At 43.4% G+C, this 26,514-nt stretch overlaps 1 protein-coding gene across 2 annotated transcripts in view; it reads left to right on the top strand.

The window, feature by feature from the left end:
- Nucleotides 1-26,514, top strand: part of ZDHHC5 (zDHHC palmitoyltransferase 5) — an 84,438-nt gene that overhangs the window by 52,207 nt on the left and 5,717 nt on the right. The window contains exons 3-10 of one of the 2 annotated variants that reach the window (XM_084860031.1): nucleotides 6,825-6,946; nucleotides 8,079-8,152; nucleotides 10,397-10,569; nucleotides 10,738-10,840; nucleotides 10,917-11,008; nucleotides 22,004-22,136; nucleotides 22,541-22,664; nucleotides 23,635-23,747. In XM_084860031.1, the coding sequence (XP_084716157.1) occupies nucleotides 6,825-6,946; nucleotides 8,079-8,152; nucleotides 10,397-10,569; nucleotides 10,738-10,840; nucleotides 10,917-11,008; nucleotides 22,004-22,136; nucleotides 22,541-22,664; nucleotides 23,635-23,747 (934 nt within the window). Of the gene's footprint in view, nucleotides 1-6,824; nucleotides 6,947-8,078; nucleotides 8,237-10,396; nucleotides 10,570-10,737; nucleotides 10,841-10,916; nucleotides 11,009-22,003; nucleotides 22,137-22,540; nucleotides 22,665-23,634; nucleotides 23,748-26,514 lie in introns of both variants that reach the window. The other variant, XM_084860022.1, reaches the window with a different exon arrangement.

Genomic DNA, 26,514 nt, shown 5'->3' with positions numbered 1-26,514 from the left:
GCGCTTCTCCTACCCTGCATTGGATAGGCATTGGATTGCCTCTGTGTTTGGAGGCGGCTGCCTATCACGATAGGATTGCACCCTCAATTTACCAGTAAATTGTTGTGGTTAAACCTTGTGTCTAGAGTCTCAATCACCCCACATCTGGAGCCTAAACCCCATGTTACTGGAAAGGGGAAGGTAGAAGAAGGAAAGTGGGACTCTTAAGGAGACAAGAGACCCTTAAGGAATTTCTCAGTGGCCCCAGTTATGTTATGTTATACTTTATTTCTATGCTGCCTTTCGGCCAAAAGGCCCCCAAAGCAGCTCACAAAAATACATACATACAATATTCAAACAATACACTAAATACAAGTTTAAAGAGAACTATCACAACAGCTGTTTAAAACTAAAACAACTAAAAACCCTGCAGCCCAAACACACCTCCTGCATATCCAAAAGCAAAAAACCCATCAGCAAAAATGCCAGAGTAGAGCTGGAATAATCCAGGGCTCCTTATAAGGTTTCCTAGGCAGGGGGATGGGCAGAGCAGATGAGGGAAAAAATGCCTTGGTTGGAACAACTCCTCCCCCTGAGGCAGAGCCTCCCAAGCTGCAGCTCCAGCCTTGCTTTTAAAGTCTCGGGGTGCGGAGGGAGGAAAGCAGGTGGACCAGCTCACCCTCGATGGAACAGCGCCTCCCCCTGAAGCAGTTGTCTTGTCATAAGGGGAATCCTGACACTGCTAAATCTTCATTAGATCCCCAGAAAAAGAAGCGGGATTCAAAGGAGCCTAAAGATTACTTGCCACGCATACCTGCTCTGTTGCCGCTCTTAGATTTGCCCATACCAATGGCCCCAATACCATCGGTACGGGCTTTGGTGCCTATATTGTTGCCGTCGACCTTGGAGGGTGAAATCTGAGACTCTACCCCTCCTTGGCACTGACTGACATTGAATGAAGTTAATCAGCCACTTTGAGTTCCCAGATTCAAGATGATTCTCAATACCGAGGGATATCCCCGGACTCAGTTGCCTTGGGTTCATACAGGAGAGAGAGGAGAGAGGCGCATTGATACTCTTCGTTTTGATGAGGGCGTTCTCAGTCCCCAATGTCTGGTTGTGACAAATGCTCAGAGTGGTCTCTTCCCCCACAGCATACTTATTGGGAACAGTGGAGACCGAGACAGGAAGGAGATCCTTGCTACAGTCACATGCAGTACTTTGGGACTGACTGATATCATCTGCACACTTATCACCTCAGAACTGACCAACAGCATCGGCATCCCTATCACAGCCTCCAATTTGAGACGATTTCTTTCCACTGTCAATACTGGCATCTAGGCAACCTGCAGCTATGGAATCAACTGCCTTGGGATAGGATACTTCAATTTGCTCCCAAACACCTCAACTCCAACCCCAGCCTCCTGTGTCATCTCACTCTCAACCTTCGGTCTACCAACAACTACCTTTGCTGCAGTCTGGCAGGGAGGATTATCAGTCAGATTCAACATCCTTTTCATCAGTGGCAGTGTCTGTATCATCCCTGGATGTGACTGTGGGAGCACAGGATGGAGTGTCACCTTCTGAGGATATGGGACATTTTTCTGACCAGGTATTGAGAATAGCCCAGTCATTGGGTTTGGAGACCCAGCAGCCAGTACAGAAAATTAGGTATCCTGTATTTGATACTCTTTATACAGATACCCCCCCCCCCAAAAAAAAACCTGGAGTCTTTAAAAGCAAGGCTGCAGCTGCAGCTTGAGAACTGATTCAGGGGGAGGCACTGTTCCATTGAAGGTGAGCTGTTCCACCTGCTTTCCCCCCCCCCCCCGTTTCTCCCCACATTGCTGCAGACTGTACAGCAATTGTGGAAAACACCATTGATGGTGCCAACCTCGAGGCAGCTAGAGAGCATGTACAAAGTACAGGAGAAAGACGTGGGCTTCCTATTCTCTTATTTGCACTCTAATTCTGTTATTGTCAAATCCCCACAAGGATGTTCTCAGAAAATTCATTCATCCCCAATTGACAAGGAGGGCAGCCAAGAAGGTTTCTAGTCACATTCGATATGGTTTTTCAGAACTGCCTTGTTCAAGTAGTAACAGACAATATGACAGTGGTAGCATACCTAAACAAGCAAGGTGGGACTCAGTCCTGAGCTTTGAACTGCCTGACCCTTGATCTCTATGACTGGTGCAACAGAAGAGGGATCACCTTAGTCACCACTCATATCACTGGGACTGACGATACTCTGGTGGATATGCTAAGCCGTTCATCTCAAGGGATGCACAAGTGTCAACTGCACGCAGGAGTTGTCTGTGGACTGTTCCATCATTGGGGTTCGCCATTGATATACCTCTTTGCTACAGAAGTCAACAAGGTGTGTCGGGCAGGGATTGGCCGGCAATCTCTCGGCAACGTTTTCTTGCTTAAATGGACAGAGGGTTATTTTAATCTGTTCTCCCTGTTTCCCCTGCTCATGTGTGTTTGCGAAGATTGTGGAGGTCAGTGAACTTCATTCTTATCACTCTGTGGTGGCCCCAACAGACATAGTTTGCCCCACCTCTCCGCAGCATGGAGGGGAGGTACCTCAGGCTTCCCTTCATACTGAACCTCCTCTCTTGGGGTCAAGGCCAAGTACAGCATCCCAGTCTTCACAGATTGCATCTAACGGTGTGGAGGCTAAGTGGACATGGATCACCCCTCAGTTTTCACCGACTGTGGTGGCTGTATTAGAGGCAGCCAAGAAACTGGCTAGGATAAAGTTGTATACCTGTAAATGGACAACTTCTACTGCCTTTGCCACAACACAGGGAATGGATGCTTCGTTGTGTTTGCGCTTTGATTCTTAAATTGCTTTATTCGCTTTTTAACAAAGGTTTGAAGTTGTCTTCCATCAAGGATTACCTTGCAGTGATATTGGACAAACCTATCCGCTTTGAGGGATTTTCAGTTTTTTCACACATGTTGCTGTGGCAGTTTCTTAAAGGGATAAGGAATCTTGCTCCTCCAGTGCACTCTCCTGTACCCTGCTGGAGCCTTTCAGTGGTCTTCAGAGCTCTGATGTGGAAACCATTTGAACCCATAGCATCGAGACAGATCTTCAACTGCTGTTTTGGAAAGTTGCATTTCTGGTAGATATCACATCAGCACGTCACTCCAGTGAGCTTTGTGCCCTAAGGGTTGACCCTCTTTATACTGTTTTTCAAAGTGTTCCTGTGCCCTGATTCAGTCAGGGCCAGAAATATTGGAACAAGAATAACTGTTTTGGCAGTTGGCCTCTGTACACCACCACATTGAAGTTGAAAGGAAACACACTCAGATGGGAGTGAAGTCAGGACTTTCAGCTGTAATTCAAGGGGTTTGACAAAAGTGGGGCACTAACCATTAAGGAAGTACAGCCAGTGGCATGCACACACCCCCATCGTTGGTGGCTCATAAGTAATGCAACGAATGGCTGACAAGCAGCTGCATGGCCAGTTGTGGCCTGTTTCCTGGGTACCCCATGACCAATCAAGCAGATAAAAGGCCTGGAGGTGATTCTGAGTGTTACATTTGCATTTGGTAGCTGTTCACTGGAACTCCCAACATGAGGTCCAAAGAGGTGTCCATGCGAGTGAAGGAGGCCATCATTAGGCTGAGGAAACAACATAAACCCATCAGAGAGATAGCAAAAACAGTGGGAGTGGCTAATACAACAGTTTCGAACATCCCGAAAAAGAAGGAATTAACTGGCAAGCTCAGCAACAGCAGAAGGCTTGGAAGACCACGGAAGACAACTAAAATGGATGACTGCAGAATTCTGCTCTTGGTGAAGAGGAACCCTTTCACAACATCTAGCCAGGTCAAGAATGCTCTTGTGGAGGCAGGCATGTCATTGTCAACATTTACAGTCAAGAGACGGCTTTATGAATGTAAATACAGAGGCTTCACAACAAGGTGCAAACCACTGGTAACGCTCAAGAACCGAAAGGCCAGATTCGCTTTTGCCAGCAAACACCTAAAAAAGCCTGCCCAGTTCTGGAATAAGATTCTTTGGACTGATGAAACCAAGATTAACTTTTACCAGAATGATGGGAAGAGAAAAGTATGGAGAAGGAAAGGAACAGCTCATGAACCAAAGCATATACCACATCATCTGTCAAACATGGGGGATGCAGTGTTATGGCACGGGAATGTATGGCTGCCAATGGAACCGGGTCACTGGTGTTTATTGATGACCTGACTGCTGATAAAAGCAGCAGGATGAATTCTGAAGTGTATAGGGCTATACTTACTGCTCAGATTCAGCCGAATGCTGCCAAACTGATAGGATGCCACTTCATATTGCAGATGGATAATGACCCAAAACATACAGTAAAAGCTACCCAAGAGTTTCTGAAGGCAAAGAAGTGGGATGTTGTTCAATGGCCAAGTCAGTCACCTGATCTCAACCCAATAGAGCATGCTTTTCACTTACTGAAGACAAGACTGAAGGCAGAAAGACCCACAAAGAAGCAGCAGCTGAAGGCAGCTGCAGTAAAGGCCTGGCAAAGCATCTCGAGGGAGGAAACTCAGCATTTGGTCATGTCTATCGGTTCCAGACTTCAGGCAGTCATTGACTGCAAAGGATTTTCATCCAGGTATTAAAGGTGATCCTTAAGTTTGAAATGATGTTGGTTTGTTCCATTACTTATGAGCCACCAATGATGGGTGTGTGTGTATGCCACTGGCTGTCCATCCTGAATGGTTAGTGCCCCACGTTTGTTAAACCCTTTGAATTACAGCTGAAAGTCCTGACATTGCTCCCATCTGGGTGTGTTTCCTTTCAACTTCAATGTGGTGGTGTACAGAGGCCAGCTGCCAAAACAGTTATCCTTGTTCCAATATTTCTGGCCCTGACTGTACTTCCAGCTCTGTTCCATTAATAGTTTCAATCCAGTGGGTAAACATGTTACGGTTATCTAACTTGGTTCTAAGCACATATTTGCTATTTCTTCATTCATTCCCTCCTTCCTACAAGTTAGTATATTATTACTGCAGGTTTCATGTGTGATGTTGTTCTGCATATGGATCATCTGGTCAAACAAGCTAGACTTGTTTCGCTTTCCTGCTATATCCTGTTCCATGACAAGTTGGATTACATCTAGTTTTAATGTGTCCAAAACTCCCAACCTCATAGGGCGCATACACAGTGTGTAGTTTGGGGCAAGCAAATATTACTAGCAGTGAATTCTTAGTTACATAAATATTTTCAACAGTGATAACTGCGCCATACTGTGCATCTTGAATAGAGAAGTAATGCCATCTAAAGCAGTAAGTAATAAGATATCAATGATAAAGCTAGCTACTACCTTACTAATATTATGTATCTGACAGACCCCCACCTCCCGTGCCAGCCTGTGTATAATTTGCAATCTTCATCAGAGGCTCTGTTAATGAGTTCTTGATTACTGGAGTGACTAGTAACTTGAAAATGTACTTACACCTCAGTAGGAATCCCTCTTCTGCAGTTGGAGATGTGAATGGCATTGTGGAAGAGCTTTTGATCAGTTTGTTTTAATACAGTCCGGACTGAAAACTAGCACAATTATGTTTGCTCATCTCTGAAGAAATGCTAGGATTGCCAGATTCAACATACTGTGTAGAAGGGAAGATTTTGGCAAGTAATACCTCTCTGCCTTGATCGTATTATGATTGAAGAAGTTGCACCTGTGAGTGGGAAATTACTACACATATATTAGTATTAAAAGCACAGGAAACCTGTTCTGTACTGAGTTGGGCAATCATGGTACTGCATGATTTGACAGAAGTGGTGCACCAACAGTGATGCAACTTGGAGGAGTTTACGCTTTGGAGTTGTCTACTCTATATAGTCTTACCTTAAATTGGAGCAAGTTTATGCTGGGAGACAGTATCTAGTAGCTATTGTCCAATGGAGGCTGAATGTAGAAGAAGGTCATTCTCAGCTTTGAGGGGTAGTGGGTTGGTGATTTAATTTAAGCAGTTTTGTTAATTGATTTGTTCAGAACAGTATTTCTACACTGTTAATGATTGGGTTCCTGAAAGTGTTTGGATTAACAGTGATAATTTGCTGTGAGGTAGGCAGAGTATAGATTCTAGTAGATCTCTGACTATGAAGGAGGCTGTTTTTCATAGAACAAGGGTAAATTCTTAGATCACTTTCTGAATTGCATGTGCCCCAATGTAAATTTTCCCATGCTATATTGGGTAGTGATTCTACAAAGGCACAAATTCCCTTGTTTGTAAGAGAAGCCTGTTTGCTAATGATGGTCCCGATTACTGTGCTCCACTGTTTATTGTCCATCATGAGGGCCTGAATTGGCCTTTGTGCCCAGTAGGCTCCCATTTTCTTCAGAACTTGAAAATATAGCCTACCCAGATTACCAGATTACTATGTATTTGGGAATGCTAGTTAGTGAAGCATAGAAAAGAAAAGTAGCAAAGATATAATTTTCCTATTGCCCAGTAGAGCACTTGTTGAAGGAGTAGGCTCAAGCCTCTTCCCTCTCCTCCTTGTGTTCTACTATGTGACAGTGAAATGCAACAGATATTCTGTCCTATACTGTGCATGTCCACATCCTCCTTCTTATCTTTAGACCAGCTTCAGTCATGCAGGGATCCTATGAAAATAGATGCAGTAGAGAGTGTAAGAAGGGTAACTTCATTCCTCATTCAAAGAGTATTGGGAGTCAGCTGCTCTTCTTTGTTTCCACTTGCTTGTTCTCTAGCTTTATTTAGACAGACAGATCTTGCAGCTTTTATTTGAAGTTGAAACAACATGTAATTAATTTAGCTAAAAGGCTACTAGTCTGTCTTAGTTTACCTTTCCTTTATTTGTGCAGGTGCCCAGGGCTCAGCTTTGATATCTCCCCTGTCATTCCCATTTACAATGCTGTGGTCTTCCTCTTTGTGCTGGCCAACTTCAGTATGGCCACCTTCATGGATCCAGGCATATTTCCTCGAGGTGAGAACTGCTCCTGCCCAGTAAGCATCTTGCAAAGCACTGATGGTCTGCAAAGGTTTTGATTTAGGAATGGTTATTTCAGTTCTCCAGATGCAGTGCATAAACTTTCTTGATCTTTGTGATAAAAAATCTTCCAGTAGGAGTAGGCAACCTGATGCCCTCTAGATATTTTGGGCTATAAATCCTGTAAGTCCCAACCACCATGGTCAGGGATTATGGGAGTTGTCATCTAAAACATCTGGAGGGCACCAGGTTTCCTACCCGTGCTTTAAAGCATTGCAGTGTGAGAAACTTACTCTTGACCAGTGCGGTACTGTGAGCTGGTATTATAAGTCTGAGGGTGTTGGTTAGATTTCTTGAACTCCCATTTGTCTACTGAAAAATGGAGAGCCTGGAGAATATTGATGGCTTCAGAAACCAGCCTTCCCCAACTTCATGCTCTCTAGATATTTTGTACTACAACTCCTATCATCCCTGGCCATTGACCATGCTGTCTGGGGCTGATGTGATTGGAGTCAAAAACATGTGGAGGGCAGCAGGTTGAGAGAGGCTATTCTAAATGGCAATACAAACTGAAGGCCAATCTAGTCCTTTTTGAAACAGCAACCTGGATGCTGCTGACTGATATAAGAGCAGAATGGATTCTTGGAAGCCATTCCAGTATGTGGGGAGGGTGGGAGTCCATAAATTTTGACTAGCTTTAGTAGCCTGCCCAAAGTGTCCTCTCCACCAGCCGTGATCTGATAGGGAGGGGATATGTATTGATTCTGATGTTATGTTGCAATCCCTAAGCACTTGGAGTACATCCAAGGCCCCCAGCACAAACTTAGAGACAAAACTCTTCCACCCTCCCTAGCTTCAAGGAGAACAGGGGTTTATTCCTGTCCTGCAGAGCCTCTGGGAAGCTCAGAAACTGTTGTGGTGTCTCATTGCTTTCAAAGCTTCTCCAAGGCTCAGTACATATTCAGCGGAATCCGTCCCTTTTTCCAAGCTCAGGAGAAGGACAGAAGATCTCACCAGAACAGCAGCAAATGCCAGTAGCAAACGGAGTGTATTTTGTGAACTGGGGGTGGTGGCATTGGAGCTTGCTCTGTTATACTTCATTGACCTTGACGATTTTCTTCTGCTTCAGCTGAAGAAGATGAGGACAAGGAGGATGACTTCCGAGCTCCACTATACAAGACTGTGGAGATAAAGGGTATTCAGGTGCGCATGAAATGGTGTGCAACATGCAGATTCTACCGGCCCCCACGCTGCTCCCATTGTAGTGTCTGCGACAACTGTGTGGAGGTGAGAAACTGGGAAAAGAAGAGAGTTGTGTCCAAGTGATCGGAATTGCATGTCCTAAAAGGGGTTATGAATTTAGGGTATTCTATGCTTTTTGCAACCATGTGCAGAGACTTAGGTGGACTGACTGCGGGATGTAAGTTTGAGCATTATGGAATTCAAGGTGGTGTACATAGGATTCCCAGGTTGTCTCCCATTCAGGTACTGAGGCAGACCTGCCTAGCTTCAGCAGGGTTGCTGCATCATGTGCCTTCAGACTGTGCCCTGGCCATATGGCACATATTGCACAGGTATTGCATATGTATATAAGTCCTGTGTCATCAGGTAATTATTACCTGGTAATACAATTCATACATGGTATCTGGCCACCATAGATCGACAGTCCAGATTACATCTGTGTCACAAGCACAAAGCCAGAAATAAAAGTGCATATTGATCAGAGAACTCCAGCATCTATGAGTCCACACATAAGTGTCACATTAGGCCATACATGTAAGACACGCGTGCAGCAAGGGATTAAAGTTCTAGAAAATGTTCAAATTTACATATGGAAAAACAGAAACTTATACTATTCCCAGGGACACACGGAGTGATTCCATTGCAGAGATCTCAAAACATACAAGGGGGAGAGCACAAATTGTGTGCACACACACCACAGGTACCACCAGCTGACTGGGCTTAACTGATCCAAATCTGAGAGTTCTGCATTTTTACATACCTTCCTTCTCCCAGTCACCACTGCTCCTAAGTAGGTGTCTCCATCTACTTCAAATGAAGCCTAAATACTGAACTGAAGAGAGATAACTTAAGGGTGTAATCCTATGCATGTTTAGACAGAAAAAAGTCCTATGACTCCCAGTGTTTCCCAACCAGCCATGCTAGCTGGGGAATGCCACAAGTTGTAGGATGCTTTTTCTGTCTAAACATTAATAGGATTGTGCCCTAAAGATATTCAGACCTCTCTGAAGAGAAGAAGGTCTTTCCCAAAGCAGACCAGGCGGGTCCCAAGCTTTTGGACTTGCTTTGGAGGTAATCAGGCAAGCTGTCAAAGCCTCAGTATGCTCCTTCAGAGCAGACTGTAGGGAATGCTCTGAAGGCAGCACTGGAGCGTTGATAGCTGCTCTGATACATTGTCCTTGACAGGGCCATCAAGGATTACTTTAAAGTGATGTATCAGGGCAGCTATCAAAGAGGGAAAACAATCTGTGTGCCCCCAATAATGGTGGTGGACATGGTTCACCCCTGCCAAGCATCCTGTTGCTCCAAGGGGTCCTTAGTGGGTGTGGGCTTCCCCCCTAGCTGTTTTTTGGGGTGCAGACTTTCTTTGTCCCCTATGCAAATCAGTGGAGGCACCAATGTCCCCATCGATTTGCATAAGGTGTGCGGGGAGCATGCTTCCCTGAAAATAGCTGAGAGGGGAGCTCACCCCTCCACCAAGGACCTTGTTGTCCCAAAGTCTTTTGCGAAGTGGGAGCTCCCCCACATTTTCCAATGATAGTCATTGGGGAGATAACAGCTTTGGATTTCCAAAGCAAGACTACTTCAGACCTGAGACAAAGCAGGTTGTGTCTGGTGGCCTCTTGGCAAAAAGGGCAGTATAGAAGTAGTAATAAATATCCGAAGCAACAAAGCCAGATCTAAATCGAATCTTCTGTGCACACCTCTACAAGCTGAACAACTTAACCCTCCCTACAACAGTGAACGTGGGGAATGATAGAGCCAGCCAAGCTCCTAGTTGCTGCTCATGGGGTGTGAGAGCCCTGGGCAAGAACAAGAGAGGGAAGCTGGATGGCTATTACCAAAACTTTGCACACCAAGATCTGGATGCATATATGTATTTTTTCATCTTCTTCCTGCTGAGTACACATCTGCACAACACACACATATATACACAGAGAGGGAGAGAACACATTTTTAAAAGGAAGTGGAAGCAATAAGGCATAAGTCACCAATCTACTGCAATTCGTAGTCTACAAGTTGACAACAGTTATTCTACCTACCCTTGTTATAGGAGTTGCATCTTGTCCTCTGTGGGAGTAAAAATTTGGGAGTCAGACATGCTGGAGTTTAGGGTTCTGTAAGTAATGGAAGACATAGTACTGCAGCATTGTTTTCTAGAAGTGATGTTTTTTCTAACTTTGTTCTTTATCTTTTGACTGGTAGGAGTTTGACCATCACTGTCCCTGGGTGAACAACTGCATAGGGCGGCGCAATTACCGCTATTTCTTCCTATTCCTGCTCTCACTTACAGTACATATCATGGGCGTTTTTGGTTTTGGCTTGCTGTATGTGCTGTATAAAGTAGAAGACCTCTCTGGGATCCGCATGGCTGTCACGTATCCTTCTTTTATTTCTCCAGGGTACAAACAGTCCCTTACGTGGGACCCCTGGCTAGGAATTGATGTGTCCACCTGAAGCACTGTCAAGTGATGGGTGGGAAAGGAATTCCCAAATAAGAATTGCATGATCATTCTTGAGTATTGTTTCCTTGACTTTGTTGGCAGTATGGCTGTGATGTGTGTGGCTGGCTTGTTTTTCATTCCTGTAGCTGGCCTTACAGGATTCCATGTGGTACTGGTAGCCAGGGGTCGCACTACCAATGAACAGGTATGTATGCCACAATTGGTATCCTAGTTCACTTAATTGTACCTTGGCTCCTTTGACCAGTCTTTTGTATTTGCAGGTTACAGGTAAATTCCGGGGTGGGGTAAATCCATTCACCAACGGTTGCTGTAAGAATGTCAGTCGTGTCCTCTGCAGCTCCCCAGCCCCCAGGTAAGTTCTGCCCCACCCCAGAAAGTTGTGGAGGCCCTATCTCTTTTTGGAGAGGGAAGACCTTGATTTACTTGATTGTTAATTAAAGAGAGTGGAAAGGTGGGTGAGGATTCTTAGGGCTCAGCCATGTGGATGGTTCAGCAGGGAGGTGGTGGGCCTGGAAAGCAATTGTTGACCCTCGGATCAGACCTTGGAGCAGTTGCAAGTTTTTCCTCCCCCTCATAAGTTGCAGTAAAGAAGGGGGAGGCTGCTGGATATCTAGAGATGTGAGAATAGTATCTATATAAAGGCTGTCGCCTTGTGGGGGCAGTGTACTCATAACATAACAGACATGTTAGATCAGACCCAAGGCCTATCTAGTCCACAATTCTGTTCACACAGTAGCCAGTCGTATGCCTGTGCGAAGCCCACAAGCTGGACATGAATGTAACACAGCACATCCCACGGGCAATATCCAATACAACATTACAGCTAGGGATGTCCGGATTTTGTGAAATCCATCCTGTGTGTGTTTTGTGGATTATGCGGTGTTATTCGTCCTGGCATCCATTCACAGATGGATTCGAATTTTTTTTGTTATGTGCAAAAAAATGCAAAGAATTCTGTAAGAGGGTTCACAACAATTTACGTAGTTTACCTTAGTACGTAACATTTAGTGTATTGTCCCCCATTCCATTCAACTTTTCCCTGTGTGTATTTTCCAGGATGGCATATGTCTCAGCAGAAACTTGCATATTTTTTGCTATGAATAAAGTTGCGTAAATTTGGGAAAGTAAAAAGAGGATCCCGAAAGTCCATGGATTCCGTGCGGCTTCAGGAGGCTGGACCACAGTGGATTCCACAGGTCGGATTCTTAGAAATCCGAACTCATTATAGTCCATCTTGAATTTCTCCAGCATCCCTAGCTACTGCTAATGTAAATTATGTTGCGCAATTGTTAAGGAAATATCCAAGGCAGCTTAGGTTGAACAGTAAGAAATTTATTAAAGCACATCACGGCCATGGGAGAGACAAGCAAAACTATGTCTCTCCCCCCGCAAAAGAAAACAAGATGCATTTATACAGATTGAAAGCTGGAGAACAAAGAAAACGCACTATGCATGCTCAGAAAACAATTAGTACTCAGCAACAGTCTTATCAGCACAGTGGCCTTCTTATCTTTAGGGATGAGTTACATTGGTGGATAGGAATTCCTGCTTATGAGCGAGTTACAATTACCTTCTCATGGTCACACACACACATTCTCAATCCCATCAGGCATCTCACCTGAACCAAACTACTTACAAGGCCTAGTCAGGCCTACTTTCACAATTCCCCCTTTGAGCCTCTCAGGCTCACCATCTATGTTTGTATTGTTATCAGTTGTTCAATCTCTTTACCTCTCTCTTTCTCTTTTCACATTTCTCTTTGCATTCTACTGACCATCTGGTGCAGTTTAGCTTTGTGCATAGTTTTAGTAAGGAATTTGATAAAACATTTAATCAGAGCAATGATCACATAGAATATAACAATACAAACAACAATTATACTTATTACATTGCACATCTTGCTAGGTGGCTGTTTCTGGTAGATCTAGGTAATAGGGTTTAATCATTTTAGTCTGATTTAGTGGGATTTGGATCATTGGTGTGCCTTTATGGGCATGGACTGGCACGGCTGCAGATCTAGCAGCTGGATACATTCAAGTCTACTTGAATCTGGTTCACTACTTTCAGGAACGTGTTCTTTGCTTTCATGCAACTGAAGATGTCAAGCAGGAGCAGGATGCAGGTGGGCCACATCATGAGAATGTGCCTCTGGTGGATGCTGAGACAACTCTTTATTCACTAACATGAGCTAGGCTCACTGCTAGGCTTATGCTCATCTCACCAGCAAGTGCTCGGCTCGCACTACTGGTCCTTTAGAGGTGGCCATTTTGTAATCCAGAGGAGTCCAAAGTGCCAAAAGTCTAAGAAGATTTCAAACAGTAGCAGGAAAAAGGGCAACAAGCCAGTACCATGATGGCAACCAGAGATGTTCTTCTCTTTCGGATCCGAAATGACTCAAAGGGCTGATGAACTCTGTTTTAGGGCACATCCAGCGTTGTCTGATTCTGGGGCACTTCATCTTCAGGGGGCAACACTTTCTTGCAGTGGGATGCAGGGATCCAGGTCGGCGGTCTTTGCAGTTTCATGGCGGTGTGGATGGTCAACAGCACCTGATGGGGTCTTTTCCAGTGAGGTGCAAGGGAAGGCTTCTTCTGATGGGCTTTGATGGAGACTCAGTCTCTAGGCTACAGGTTGTGACACTATTGTAGGAATGTTAAAAAGTGCTTCCAGACCTGTGAATGGAAAGCCTTCACACACTTCATTAATGCTTGGAAATAGTTCAATACAGTCTCATCACTTAAGCGCAAGATAGTAAGACGTTCTTTAATAGGTGCTGAGTCTCGTGGGCTTCTTTATAAGGATCTTATGGGCACTGAGTACAGTTTGTCGGTGTGAAGTGGCACATATGTTTATCAGGGCCAAAGGTAGAGCCATTTAAGTCCAGTTTTAGCACAGATTTTGGCTTATTTGTTCTTTAAGACTCCATTCTTTTTTTTTCTACTAGCCCTGCTGGCTGGGGATGGTAGGAGCACTGGAAATGCTGTTGAATTTGCAGAGCTTTGTACACACGACTACTAATTCATATTTAAAAGAACAGCATTTCTTCATTTGAATGAAATCTATTTGTATGTTAAAAGAAAGCTTACACGTCTCTTTTTTTAAAAGTACTTTTTATTTTTGTCTTCATAAATGAAATAAACAATACCAACAACCTGATCAATAATTACGAATTCCCAACAATACAATATTCTTAGGAGGACACAACAATAACGAAAAGGAGAAGAAAGGAAAAGAAAAGAAAAAAACATGATTTTTTTCTTTTTCTTTTTTAAAGGGTTAAACTTAAACTCCAAGTTTAAATTTACACACAGGCTTCAGAACCCGTTCTATTTTAAAAACTATACCTATAGCATTAGCAGTATTACAATTTAATAATCAACCTTACATTTCAATATATCAGCAGTCTTATGGCAAGGAAGCAGGCCTACAATTCATTCCCAGTAACCATATATTGCCCTTAAGTTAAAATATAATAGTAATAATAAAGCTTAACAGTTTAACCAACCAAAAATCTTCTAAGTAGTCTTATAGTGATGATGATGATGATGATAATAATATGAAATTATAATGTTATATAATAATAAACCTTGGAAGCAACCTTACAACAATCAGTAATATATTTTGTACTACATATATAAATGTGCACAATACACCCTCAAACAATATATTTGAATACGGCATATCATATCCATTTTAGAGAATGAAAATTTAAAGAAAAAGAAAAAAGAAAAATCAAAGAAAGCAAACAAATATATGTATAATCAGTTATCTCTGGCCTAGCCTGAATCATGCAGACTAAACATAGACAGTTAACAAAACTTGTTTAAAGATTCCAGTTCATGGGGCTGGAACAGAAATCTCACACATTTTTACATTCAGCCATTCCTCCGCCATTTCATGATTTAGGAACTTCTTCATCTGACCTTCAGAAACAATGCAAAATGTAGCAGGATATTTGAAGTGATATTGTAAGTTCATTTGTTTTGCCAGATTTTTCACCTTGAAGAATTGCCTTCTTTTATCAGCTACCTCTTTGATGTAATCTGGAAATAACATAACTTTATCTTGTTTCCAAAAAAAGACTTCCACCCTCTCTTGCCAAATGCAGGATATAATTCTTTGTGGAGATTCTTGCAAATTGGACTATAATTGTATAGCCAGTCCCTTTAGCATTTGGCACACGAAATGCCTGCTCAGTATCAAGTAAATAATCAGATGGCACAGGGAGTATCTTATGCAAAAGCTTGTCTACAAAGGTAGGCAAATTTATATCACTAAGCAAATTTTTAATACCAATAATATGTACATTGGATCTGCGCGTGAAGGCCTCCAGTTGGGAAATTCTGACAGAGAAATTTTTGAAAAAAGCTTGTGTCGTAGTTTCGTTCATTGTCAGCCTATCTTGTAGCTCGTTAACCTTTGCCTCCATTTTTTGCCAAGAAGTGTTAATTAAATCCACAGCCCCTTGCAGGGCGGTGATGGAATTTTGAATTGAATTCAACCTCTTGGCTTGCTCCGCAAATTGCGAAGATCAAGTTTTTATCAGAGTAAATAATTCCCCTATATCTTCTGTTCTCAGAGGTTTTGCCAAGGGAGGTACGGGGGGCGGGGGGGGGGCGGTGATGCAGTTCATTTCTTTCTCCTCGCTGTAGCCATGTTTCTCTTCAAAGAAATCTTGCAGGTCTTCAAATATTCTCAAATGTTGTTGATATTTCTTAAACCATCCCTCGGATGTTGTTGATATTTCTTAATCCATATATTACAATGGAACACATCAGCCCTGTTTTCTCCTATTAGATAGGAGTTTCAAAACAGCTTTTTGCAATGATTAAACTGGGAGGGTAGTCTCGGAATCCAGGCCCCCCCCCCCCCGCCTTGCGGAGAGTACTTTTCTCCAAGAACTTACCCAGATGCTGCCTTGCCCCCCCGTTTTAATTCCAGGGGGGAGATGAAAAGGTTTTTCAACCTTTTAAAAAGCTGTTTGAGATAGCATCCCGTGGAGGCTCCGCAGAATGCTGCAAGGGTGGCATTGGTTCCAACCGAAAGTCCCCAGAAAGCTTACACATCTCTTAACTCTCGCTTCAGTCACTCTGGTTTCCAGGGGAGCGACGGGGCACCATACTTTGGAGCTAGTTATCCGAGCAGGAGGTGCACCTTCTTTCTCTCAGACGAGAACAGATAACAGGCTAATTCACTCAGGATTTCATAGAGCAAGTCTCACTAAGTTAGAGAACTGTCAGAAAGTACACACGCTGCTGCCCCCCCCCCCCCTTCACCAAGGCCTTTCTCTTTGGGCAGCAAAATAAGTTTTCTCACAGTACACAAAGAAGCATTCCTCATCAGTTAGAAGGTACACAGTGTGAGGAGCGAGTGTGGTGCGTTGTTTTAGCTTAGTAGCAAAAAAACATGGCTTTCAATCTGTGTGAATACAGCTATGAGAACAAACTCTAAAATCATGAAAATTGCTAACTTTTTAGCAAATCAGCGTACTTGTGCTATTGATTGCTGCATTATTACCGCATATGATTCTGGGCAGATTCACACCTGACTGCTTGCCAGTCTTCTGAAACTAAATCTAATACATTCTCTCCTTGAATTCTCACAGATTCTAGATGCAGTTGTTTATTAAACAGTTAAAACAAATTATATCATTACGCTTGCTAGGCTACATACAAACCAAAAAGACAAAGCAAGACAATAACTAACACAAAAATGTATCTCACCAGTGATTTTCCATAAAAGTTTACACTTACTTAAAAGGTAAAGGTGTCCCCAACCAGTAGTGTCCGACACTAGGGGGTGGTGCTCATCTCCATTTCTAAGCCGAAGAGCCAGCGCTGTCCGAAGATGCTTCCGTGGTCATGTGGCCGGCATGACTGAACATAGAGGTGCACGGCATGCTGTTACCTTTCCCGCCGAAGCAGTACCTATTTATCTACTTGCAATTCCTTGCTTTCGAACTGCTAGATTGGCAGGAGCTGGGACTGTAGACGGGAGCTCACTCCGTCACGCAGCACTCGGATCTCGAACTGCTGTCCTGCTGACCTTCTGGTCTGCGGTTCAGCGTCTTAACCACTAAGCCACTGCGGTCCCTACACTTACTTAGACTACTTCAAAATCTCATTCTCATCTTGACAGCATCGTTCTAACACATGCAGCAACCCTCAACAAACATTCCGTTTAGCTTGCATTTTTTCTTTTTGAAGTAACACTTACTGGTACACACAGAAGGTTGAGCCTAAGCTACAATACATGTTCAAACACATTAGCTAATACATGACCATACAGACGATCCTCAGCCAACTCTCACTGTCTATTGCCAGTCACACACAGTCATTGCATCTTGATTTTTACATGGGAGAAGTTGCTGCTGCTGTAGCTTTTAGGTGGCATATAGGACAATCTGTCTAGCAGACCCAAAGGACAGGCATTTGATGACTAAGAGGAGTAAAAAAAACCTCACACTCCCGCATGGCGAGAACAATAGGCACAAATATAGATATAAAGACATTTTCTCTAAAATCCAAAACAAAGTTACTGAGTACATTAAATCCATTACTTAATATTTATGCAACTTGCTTGATCTAAATCATTGTGGTACCTTCACCTCTGAAGGGATTGACTCAATTGACTCTACCCTTATCTGCTACTACAAGGTGGGGAAGAAGGACCATGGGCACTACCAGGCAGCTGTCTGGGGAGCGCCACAAAGGGTCAGTGTACTGAGAACAACCAGCCAATCTCTTCTTTTTCAACATTTGGGCCTGATTTTGGAGTTGTGCGACATCTTCAATAATTACCATGGGAGACTGGTTTATTGCTGAAAGGAATAAGGCAGTAGCCCTAGAGAGGGCAACAAATTCTGCCACTTAAGCAGAAGTACAGTTAGGCAAAAGAATTTTGTTCTATTACAACAGGGGAAGTACAGACAGCATATCTCTTTAGCATTTCTTTGACAAGACCTGTCTATAAAACACACATGATCTACATTGGTCATTGGCTCATCTGATAAGTCTGGACGTGGCTTTGCAAGGTGCTCAGCCACTTATAAACTATCATAAGGGATACTTTCAGAAGGATCAGGTAGCAAAGAAGCAGGAAATAGAGTATAGAGTAATATGACTGCTAGAGAGAAGCATAATTTCATCCTGGAAGAGGCGTGATTGAGATAGGTGCAGTTTTATTTTAAGTAGATTAGCTGCCATTGAGGTACACAAAGAGTTAAAGGAAAACATAACACAATATTTTCAGAAGCTTGAACAAAGAGGGCTGCGGCTGCAGATCAAGGAAAGTACTGTAATATGTTACTGGTCAGTTTATTTCCATGCTTTTAGGCAAGCACACTAAGAGCACAAGATTTATTTATTTTTTCATAACAGAAGAGAGTGAATGGAATAATTGGGAAACCCAAATTGTTTTAGAACAATGCTTGTTTTGGAGCAGTGGAAGCAGATTCAGCGTCGGAAGACTAGGAAAGTGGCACAGGAATATCTGAATATACTCAGTCAGGGAGCAAAGATAGTACAACTAAGTTTACACAAAAGGTCTCTGGTCAGTAGAAAGAAATGTTACAAACCTCTCGGCTGTGTTAGAAGTTTTGAGAAGGGGGGGGAAGCCTCTCGGGGGTGTGAAGTGTTTCCATCAGCTGGCCAGGCTGTTGGGGACACTTATTTTTCTAATGCTCAACTTGGCTACAGAAAAGTGGCAGCAATGCTAAAATATTTTTCTGTGTGCTTGGTCTAAAGTTGGTTCTTGGTCTGGCCAGTTTGCTTGTTCTTTTAATCTAGTGCACACTTCTTGGGGCAAAATAACTCGCATGAGTTGGTTCATGCTAGCCCAGTTAGGATTTTAACAAATGATCATTATTTGCAATTCTTCTCTAAATTTCTGTAGCTTTTCTCTGATGTTTCAAAATTTGACCTGGTCTTTCAGTTTGCTTGGGACTCCTTAAGACTCCACTCCCTAGGACTTAGGTGACTTTTTTTGTTTTTGACGTCTCTACACACCAATCAAAGAATGCATTCTCATTGACCCTGTGCCACCTTGGAACCTCGAGATTCCCAGACTCCCTTTAAATGCACAATTCTGTCCAAATCAAAGGTCCCAACCAAGGGAAATTGTTTGGACGGGTCAAGTTCCATTTGTCTAAAACTTGCAAGTCTTACATCGGTAATTCCTGTACATGTACATTGAAGGCATCCCTTTCGGGGCTATGGAATTTCTTTGGAAGAATCCAACCCCATCCCCAATTCACACAGGACCACACAGGAGAACAATCAGGAGGTCTCCATAGGTTGCGAGAAATGAAAGGCATTGCCAGATTCCAAGGTACAGTCAGAGACCAACTCTCACTGAATTGGAGGCACCTTCAGTCACTCGTGGTCAAGGGAGCTCATACCATGGCAGGGAGTGAAGGAAAGATCAGGTCACTCACTGCAATCTCTGTTCATTCAGGAATGATTTATTCAGGACATCCGTGCCTTGTTGGCCAGCTTATACCATGGAGGGAAGAAGGAAAATTCACTCACACAAGGTTCCAGCGACTATAATTTGCCCTGCTCCTTTTTACCTCAGTTTATACCAGGCAACTCTCGTTCATTTCTTTTCCTCAGTTCACACAAGGCAACTCTCATTCACCCGACGCCATATCCCACAGACCTCTGTAATCCCAAAAAACAAACAAAACAAAAACTTACCAAGTGCTTAAATTACTAACTGTCTCTTTAAAGGTGGTATCCTGTCAGCCAAGGCAGAATCGTCCCACGGGCAGCCTCACACTGAGTCCCAGACTTGGGGATTTCAAAAGGTCTCTTACCTTGGTGTGTGCTTCTGGGATGTTCAGTGAGTGGTGGTCCAAATTGGTTCGATTCTCCTCAGCAAACAGGATGCATTTATACAGACTGAAAGTTGGAGAACAAAGAAAACACACTAAGCATGCTCAGAAAACAATTAGAACTCGGCAACAGTCTTATCAGCACAGTAGCCGTCTTATCTTTAGGGATGAGTTACATTGGTGGATAGGAATTCCTGCTTATGAGCAAGTTACAATTACCTTCTCATGATCTCTCTCTCTCTCTCTCTCTCTCTCTCTCTCTCTCTCTCACTCTCTCTCTCTCTCTGTCTCTCTCAATCCCATCAGGCACCTTGCCTGAACCAAACTAATTGCAAGGCTTAGTCAGGCCTACTTTCACATCTAGCATAAACAACCTCTAATACAACACAAATAGTGCTTGCTTGCATAACAGGAAATCCATCGCACCAGCAAACACTATTGGTATTGTGCTAGAGGTCATTTACACTAGCACAGTGTAATTTATGTTACCAGTAGTGTTGTGTTGGATACTACCTTATAGTTCAATAATGCTCTGTGAATTACTTCCTTCTGTCTGTCCTGAATCTCCCACCATTCAGCTTCATGGGATGATTTGGTTCTAGTATTCACTTTCTCCACTCAACACATAATTTTATTCATCTATCATGTCTCCTGTTACCTTTTTTCTAAACTAATGAGTCTCAAATGTTGTAATGTTTCCTCATAGGGAGTTGTTCCAGCCCATTGATAATTTTGGTTGCCCTTTTATGTATCTTTCAAGGTGCCTCTGATCTTTATATACTTATGGGTAAAATCAGCCTTAGGGGGTGGCTGTCTTCCCCTAATTTTGCTCACCTCAACTTAACCTTTCCCAGGGTGGTAGCTGTCCCAGTATCTAACTTTTTAGGGAGAACTTGCTTTGTGTTACACACACTACTGCTGTTTGAGGTCACATGCAAAATGTATTAGCCACTTATTAAGCTTGATGCTTTCATTGATACCCCCAGTTGCAAAGTGCTCTTGTGTTCCTCACACCTGTATGTGTAATTAGACAAGACAGAACTCTGAATGACTGTACCACAGATCACTGAATATTGCATTTAACACAATTCTATAAAACCCAGTCTCCTTGTTCAAGCCATGCCACAGCTGGAAATTTTGATAAAACATTCCTTGTAATAGGATTTTGCATTGCTTTATCATCCTTAGGAAACAGTAACTTTGCTAGTAGGTTAATGTTTATTTATTTGGCTTGCATATTTTGTTTTTGTTGGTGGTGGTGTTGAAATTTTTAAAAGAAAACTAGAAAAGAAGAAACCACTGAATCCAGCAAGAGGAGAAGCAATGCAAATGTAGTGGTTTATGCATTCACCTATCTCCAGATTTTTATGGGCTTGGGTGGGCCTTTGATGTTCCCAAATACTAAAATAAATAACACTTGGCAGGCCTAGCCAACTTCCCTGTTGGCATGAATATATATTTTATGTGTTTCTGCTACTTAACTCCGTAGCTGTGTAGATTGCTTTTCTGTTCCCCACAGGTCTGTTCTCAGAATCTAGTAGCACTACACTTCTCTGTTCACCTTTACCAATAGTCTGTGTGTATATATTATTTGAGTGTGCTCTGTGTTGTGCACTCTTCATAACTGCCTGTAAGTGTGAACTGGTGTGAAAAAAGCTATTTGCTTTTCATTACATTAATGAATATAAGAGAAACCTACAAGGATAGAATGCTTTCATTATTCTTTGACATCACACTTAGTAGGGTATTCCTCTGTTTTGGAGTTGTAGTAGCTGTTGTGCTACAAAGTTACTACTTTGTGATTCCCTCCACTATTCCTGGTACGCATTGCTTCCTTTTGCATACATCCTTGAAGCACAGTTCAATGTTATTTTCAGTTTTTAATCCTAACTTCATATCCAGAGAAACAAAGGGAATAAAGGAGGCACTTAAGCCTCTTTTTATTCTCAGTTTGTGATTAATCTGTTATATGGATCAGTTTGGTTAGTCTTCTGTTTTTAAAAAGTTATTGTATTGATGTTGTTTGGGAAGCACACAAGTTAGTAACTTCAAGGAAATGCATGTTCTTGAGGGGTTGTCACATCACTAGGGTAACTTACTTTCCTTCCTTCTTTCACTGTTAACATGAAAATGTGGCAGTATGGTCTTTTATGTAACAGGGATGCTGAGGGAAAGATGGTACTTAAGTGCATTCAGTATTGCAGGGAAGGGCACAAAAGCATTTGCCATGAATTCACAGGTATTGTGATTCCATTATACCAAGTGAGAGTCATGTGGACAACACACCTTGGAGAATGAGTCATTAGAAGGTGGGCGTTTTATCTTGTGGCAATATTGCCTTTGCAGTTCTTTGCATTCAAGGAGATTTATGCCTCAAACATTACTCTAGCTTCAGACTGTCTTGCTGGGGAGGTAAACATCATTGGTTAGGCACAGCATGCTTGCAGGAAGCGCTGTCTTATCCTTCTTGAATTTAATCTAGAAGTGTTTTATCTTCTTCCCGTGATTCACTAGGTATCTTGGGCGGCCAAAGGCAGAGCAGACTGTGTTAGTGAGGCCACCATTCCTGCGGCCAGAAATATCAGATGGGCAGATTGCTGTAAAGATAATGGACAATGGTATCCAGGCAGAGCTGAAGAGATCTAAGGTGAGGAGGACGTGAAGGTGCTGCCCAGGCAGCGGCCTTCTCAAAACTTTGAAGGGGCTGCTGTATACGTGAGTAGGACCTAAGTGAGCCTTTTGAACATTCTTCTTCCATGTTACCATTCCTTTTTTCCCCATTTTCCCTGGCAAGTGAAGGTCTGTTTCCCTCCCATGTGGTCATTGCTACATGAGAGTTGCTCCCTTTGTATCCTAGATAATTCTGACGTGCCCTTTCCCTTCTCATCCAGCAACTGAGACATGCACAGTCTACAACCACATTTGCAAAAATGCTAAGTAGCTTCAGGTCCTTCTAATCACACTTGCACCTTTGTCGAATTGGAGGCAATGCTCAGGACTTTGGGTCCTGCCTCATTCTTCTGATTGCTCCTCTACGCTTTGTCTCTGCAGTCCAAAGGAAGCCTTGAAGTGATGGAGAGCCAGTCTGCTGATGCTGAGCCACCACCCCCACCCAAGCCAGACCTCAGCCGCTACACAGGCCTGAGGACGCATTTAACCCTGACCACCAATGAGGGTAAGAGGAGCATGCCAGGGAGTCAAAGGACACAGTCAGCTTTGTACTTGTACCACAATCTGCTGTCAAGGAAGTAGTCCCAAACTGCAGTACAGGTAGTGATGCTGGTCAGTACTGAGCCACTGGCAAAATGCAGTGGCTAGTTTTGGAATAACCATTAGGCCAGCTTTGTGCACTGTTGGCATAGTAGTAAGACAGGATTACCTCATCCAGTGTTCACCTGCCGATCACCCTTTTAGAGAGGAGTTCAGCTGGGTGCTGGTGCAGGTGCTGAGTTGGTAGCTAGGTTATGACCTTTAGAAGTTATGCAGATTTTAAATTTCCAACTTTCTCTCATCTTTAAAGACTTCTGAGCTATCAGGATTTGAGGATTGACTGAGTATATTGCTCCCCTCTTTTGTATGTGAAAAGTGAAGTTATTAGGGGAGAAAGGTCTCTGTTTTGTTCTGCTGTCATTGAGCTAGCATGGAATAAAATGCTAGTGTTACTTTCCTATGTGCAGGTGTGATACCTGCTGCTTTTGCTATTACCCCAGTGTTTCCAGGAGAAGCAGCACTCTGAAATTTCCCACACTTTTTCCATTTCTGCATTAGAGTTCTCTGCTCAGTACTACCACTTCCATCTAGCAGTGCTCAAAATGGAGATCCTCAAGGGTCAGGACTGGCAAGGCTTGCATGCATAGGCTGGAAGCTATTTGTGTGATCTCATTGTTGGGGAAATATTCCTCTTGCTCCATTTCATCTCCACCCCTATTATACACCCCTTAGCTCCTGACCGATTCCTTGACCTCCATGGTGTGTCCACCTGTCTGAAGCTCTTACTTGGCTCTCACAGATCAGTTGTTCATCATACATGAAACCTCTGTACAGTGTTCAGAGAGCTATTCCTGGAACCTTCCAGGGCAAAGCTGCAAGTGACTGCATATAACATTGCTTGTGGGTGAGTGTGTATATCCCCTTTCTCTCTACAGACAGCAGCTTGCTAGGCAAGGACAGCCCTCCAACTCCAACCATGTACAAGTACCGACCTGGCTATAGCAGTAGCAGTACTTCAGCTGCAATGCCTCACTCCACCAGTGCCAAGGTAATGAAAAACTAGCTTGTTTAGCATGAGGGTGGGGGTTGTGGGCAATCCTACAGGGTGAGGAGTTAGAAGGGGCACTCACTTTGAGACTGTACAGTGGTTTAGTGCCTTGATTTGATTGACATCCATTCTCTATAACACGGGAGGGCAGACTTCAGGCTTTAGTTTTACTAGAATCCCAAGGTCCACCAACTGGAACCAGAAGCAAAATGGCAGTTAAGGGGGTAGAATCAATTACCTTCTGAATCCCATGAGCCATACACTTGGATGAACTGCATGCACAAATACAAATCTGAGTTACTACAGAACAGGGATTTTAACCATCTAATTTAGACCTAACAATTACTATTGGGAGTTGGGAATTACAATTTGGGAGTTGGAGACCCTTGCTGATTTACTACAAATCATCCAGAGATCCAGTCTACCTTCTGCCCATTCCTACTATATAAGATAGGACTTCGGTGTACTATATCATTTCTGTTATGTCACAAATACAGAATTCCGGCATAGCGTATCTTGGGAATCATATCCTTCACTCTGTTTTTTAACTAGAGCTTTTGTGATTTTTGAGTAGCTTTAAAAGGTGTCCCCTTAAAAGCATTGGCCCTAGAGTAGGTCTGGGAGGGGCCATCCACTGGCCATAGTGACTATTTAACCTTTCACACCTCCTTAGATGGGCTCGCACAACATGACAATCCACCCTGTGAATAAGCTACTCAGTGTGTGTTATTTTCGGAACAACCAACAACGCACCTGACAGCCGATTGGGCTCACTGTGGGCTGTTCTCCGCTTCCTTCCCCCTCAGTCCTTCACCCAGTATTCCAGGGTCCTTCATCGCAGAACCAGTCTTGTCTGCCGGTCCCATCCCCCTCCCTGCTTGGATAGCAACCCTGTTTTCATTCCCTGGTTTTTTAAAAAAATTCAGTCCCCAATATTTGCACAAATGGGGCCATAATATATTTGTTACTTTTTCAGCTCTGGGAATGTGCACACGTGTGTTCATAATTTTTTAGTTTTTTGTCAGTCTTTCGCAGCTGCGCAAGTGTGCACTTACGGCTATCAAATATATATAGCCTTGCCTTGTCAATGCCCTTGTATGTTTCAGCTGTCAAATGGAACAAAGTTCAATCTGAAACATACAAGGAAATTGACAAGCTGAGACTGCATAGAAGCTAATTTGACAGCCATTGACAGTGACGTTGGGAAAGGGGGACAAGATCACCCACTCAGCAAGGTGATCCCCAGGGTTTTAAGTGTTGAACTGACACTTCCATTCCACACTTCCCCGAGTCTCCAGCAAGCCCTTCTAAGAGAGATCCACCCGCTTTTTGCAGCTCCCATTTGCAGTAACCATGGTATTAACTGCTCCAAATGCTTGTCTCTTCCCACAGACTCCAGTCCCAATTTTCCAGCTCCTTACTTTCTTTCAAGATTGTATGACTCTCACCACAACTTCTCCTGTCCTTTGTTGCTTGCACTATTTTTCTGTAAGACTTAACCTGCCCAAAGTGGTACATGGGTACATATCTAATAAACTTCCAGAAAGGTAGCTCTGTTAGACTGCTTCAGAAAAAAAAAACCCAGAGTTTTGTTGTACCTTTAAAAGCTAATGTAATTACAGTGCAATTCTGTACATGTCTACTCAAAACAAGTCCTATTGAGTTCAATGGGGCTTTCAGGTAAGTGTGTATAGGATTGTAGCCTAATTGTGACATATGTTTTCATGGACTAGAGCCCACTTAATCAGATACATGAAGCATGTTGCAGTGTATCCATTTCTTCCTAGGAGTGCTCCAGGCCCCCAGACAGCATAGAAAAGTAACCTTGTAATACTGTTCAGCCTGGGATGGTGGTGGTGGAGACTGAAGAACAGGGAAAGGGAAAAGGACAGTTTTCATCTGACATCCTAACATTCCATTCTCAGTTGCTATCAACTATAGACTAAATTTAGGCACATTCAGTCTGCCCAAATTCTGGTCCATTTAGATCAGGGATGCAGAACCTCTGGCCCACAGGCCTAATCCAGCCCAACATATTCTGCATCCACCCATGGAGCCTCTTTGGGTTCTCTAGGGAGCGTGGCTTGGCTTCCAAGTCCCTCCCCCTTGGTGGAATCCCTGCTGTTACCTCCAATCTGAGGATCAAAGCTTTTAAGTGGACACCTTTTAAAGCTATTCAGAAACCATAAGAGCTCTATTTTAAAAAAAGAGTGAAAGATGTGATTTCCAACTACTGTGCTGGAATACTGTATTTGTGACATAATGTTATCTCTTATCTTCCCAGCACAGGTCAAGTCCTTTCGTGCAGCATGAAGCCAGGGACTTGGCTGGTGCCAGGAGGAGTGGGTGCTCTTCCCAGTGCCAGTGGAGTGGCTTTGTGTGGCACACACTGCACAAAGCCAGGGATTCAGCCAGCACCAAGAGAAATGGCTGATGCTCCTGACACTGGCCAAGTCCCTTTCTCCGTGCCTCTCCCAGCACAGAGAAGGCAAAATGGGCAGGGGATGAAGTCGGTCACTGTGGCCATGCCTACTGATGTCATCCAGCCCAAACAGAGCCCAGTGGGGAGCTGAAACATATGTGCACCCCTCATTTAGCCCCCCCGCCCCAGTAGGTATGGAAGCTGAGGTCCTTCTCAAGCCATTTTCAGCATTTTAAAACTGGTATTTTTCTTAATTCACAAACACATGTACTTCTGTGTGCCTATAGAGTCACTCCCCAGTCAGCATATTTATGCCCTATATAACATTTACATCTTTATATTTTT

Source organism: Heloderma suspectum, chromosome 1 (assembly GCF_057233095.1).
Source record: "Heloderma suspectum isolate Gila_16-S chromosome 1, 16-S_ref, whole genome shotgun sequence".
NCBI classification, from domain to species: domain Eukaryota; kingdom Metazoa; phylum Chordata; class Lepidosauria; order Squamata; family Helodermatidae; genus Heloderma; species Heloderma suspectum.
Note: the sequence above shows the minus strand (reverse complement) of the source record. Positions and strands in the feature narration are given on the sequence as shown.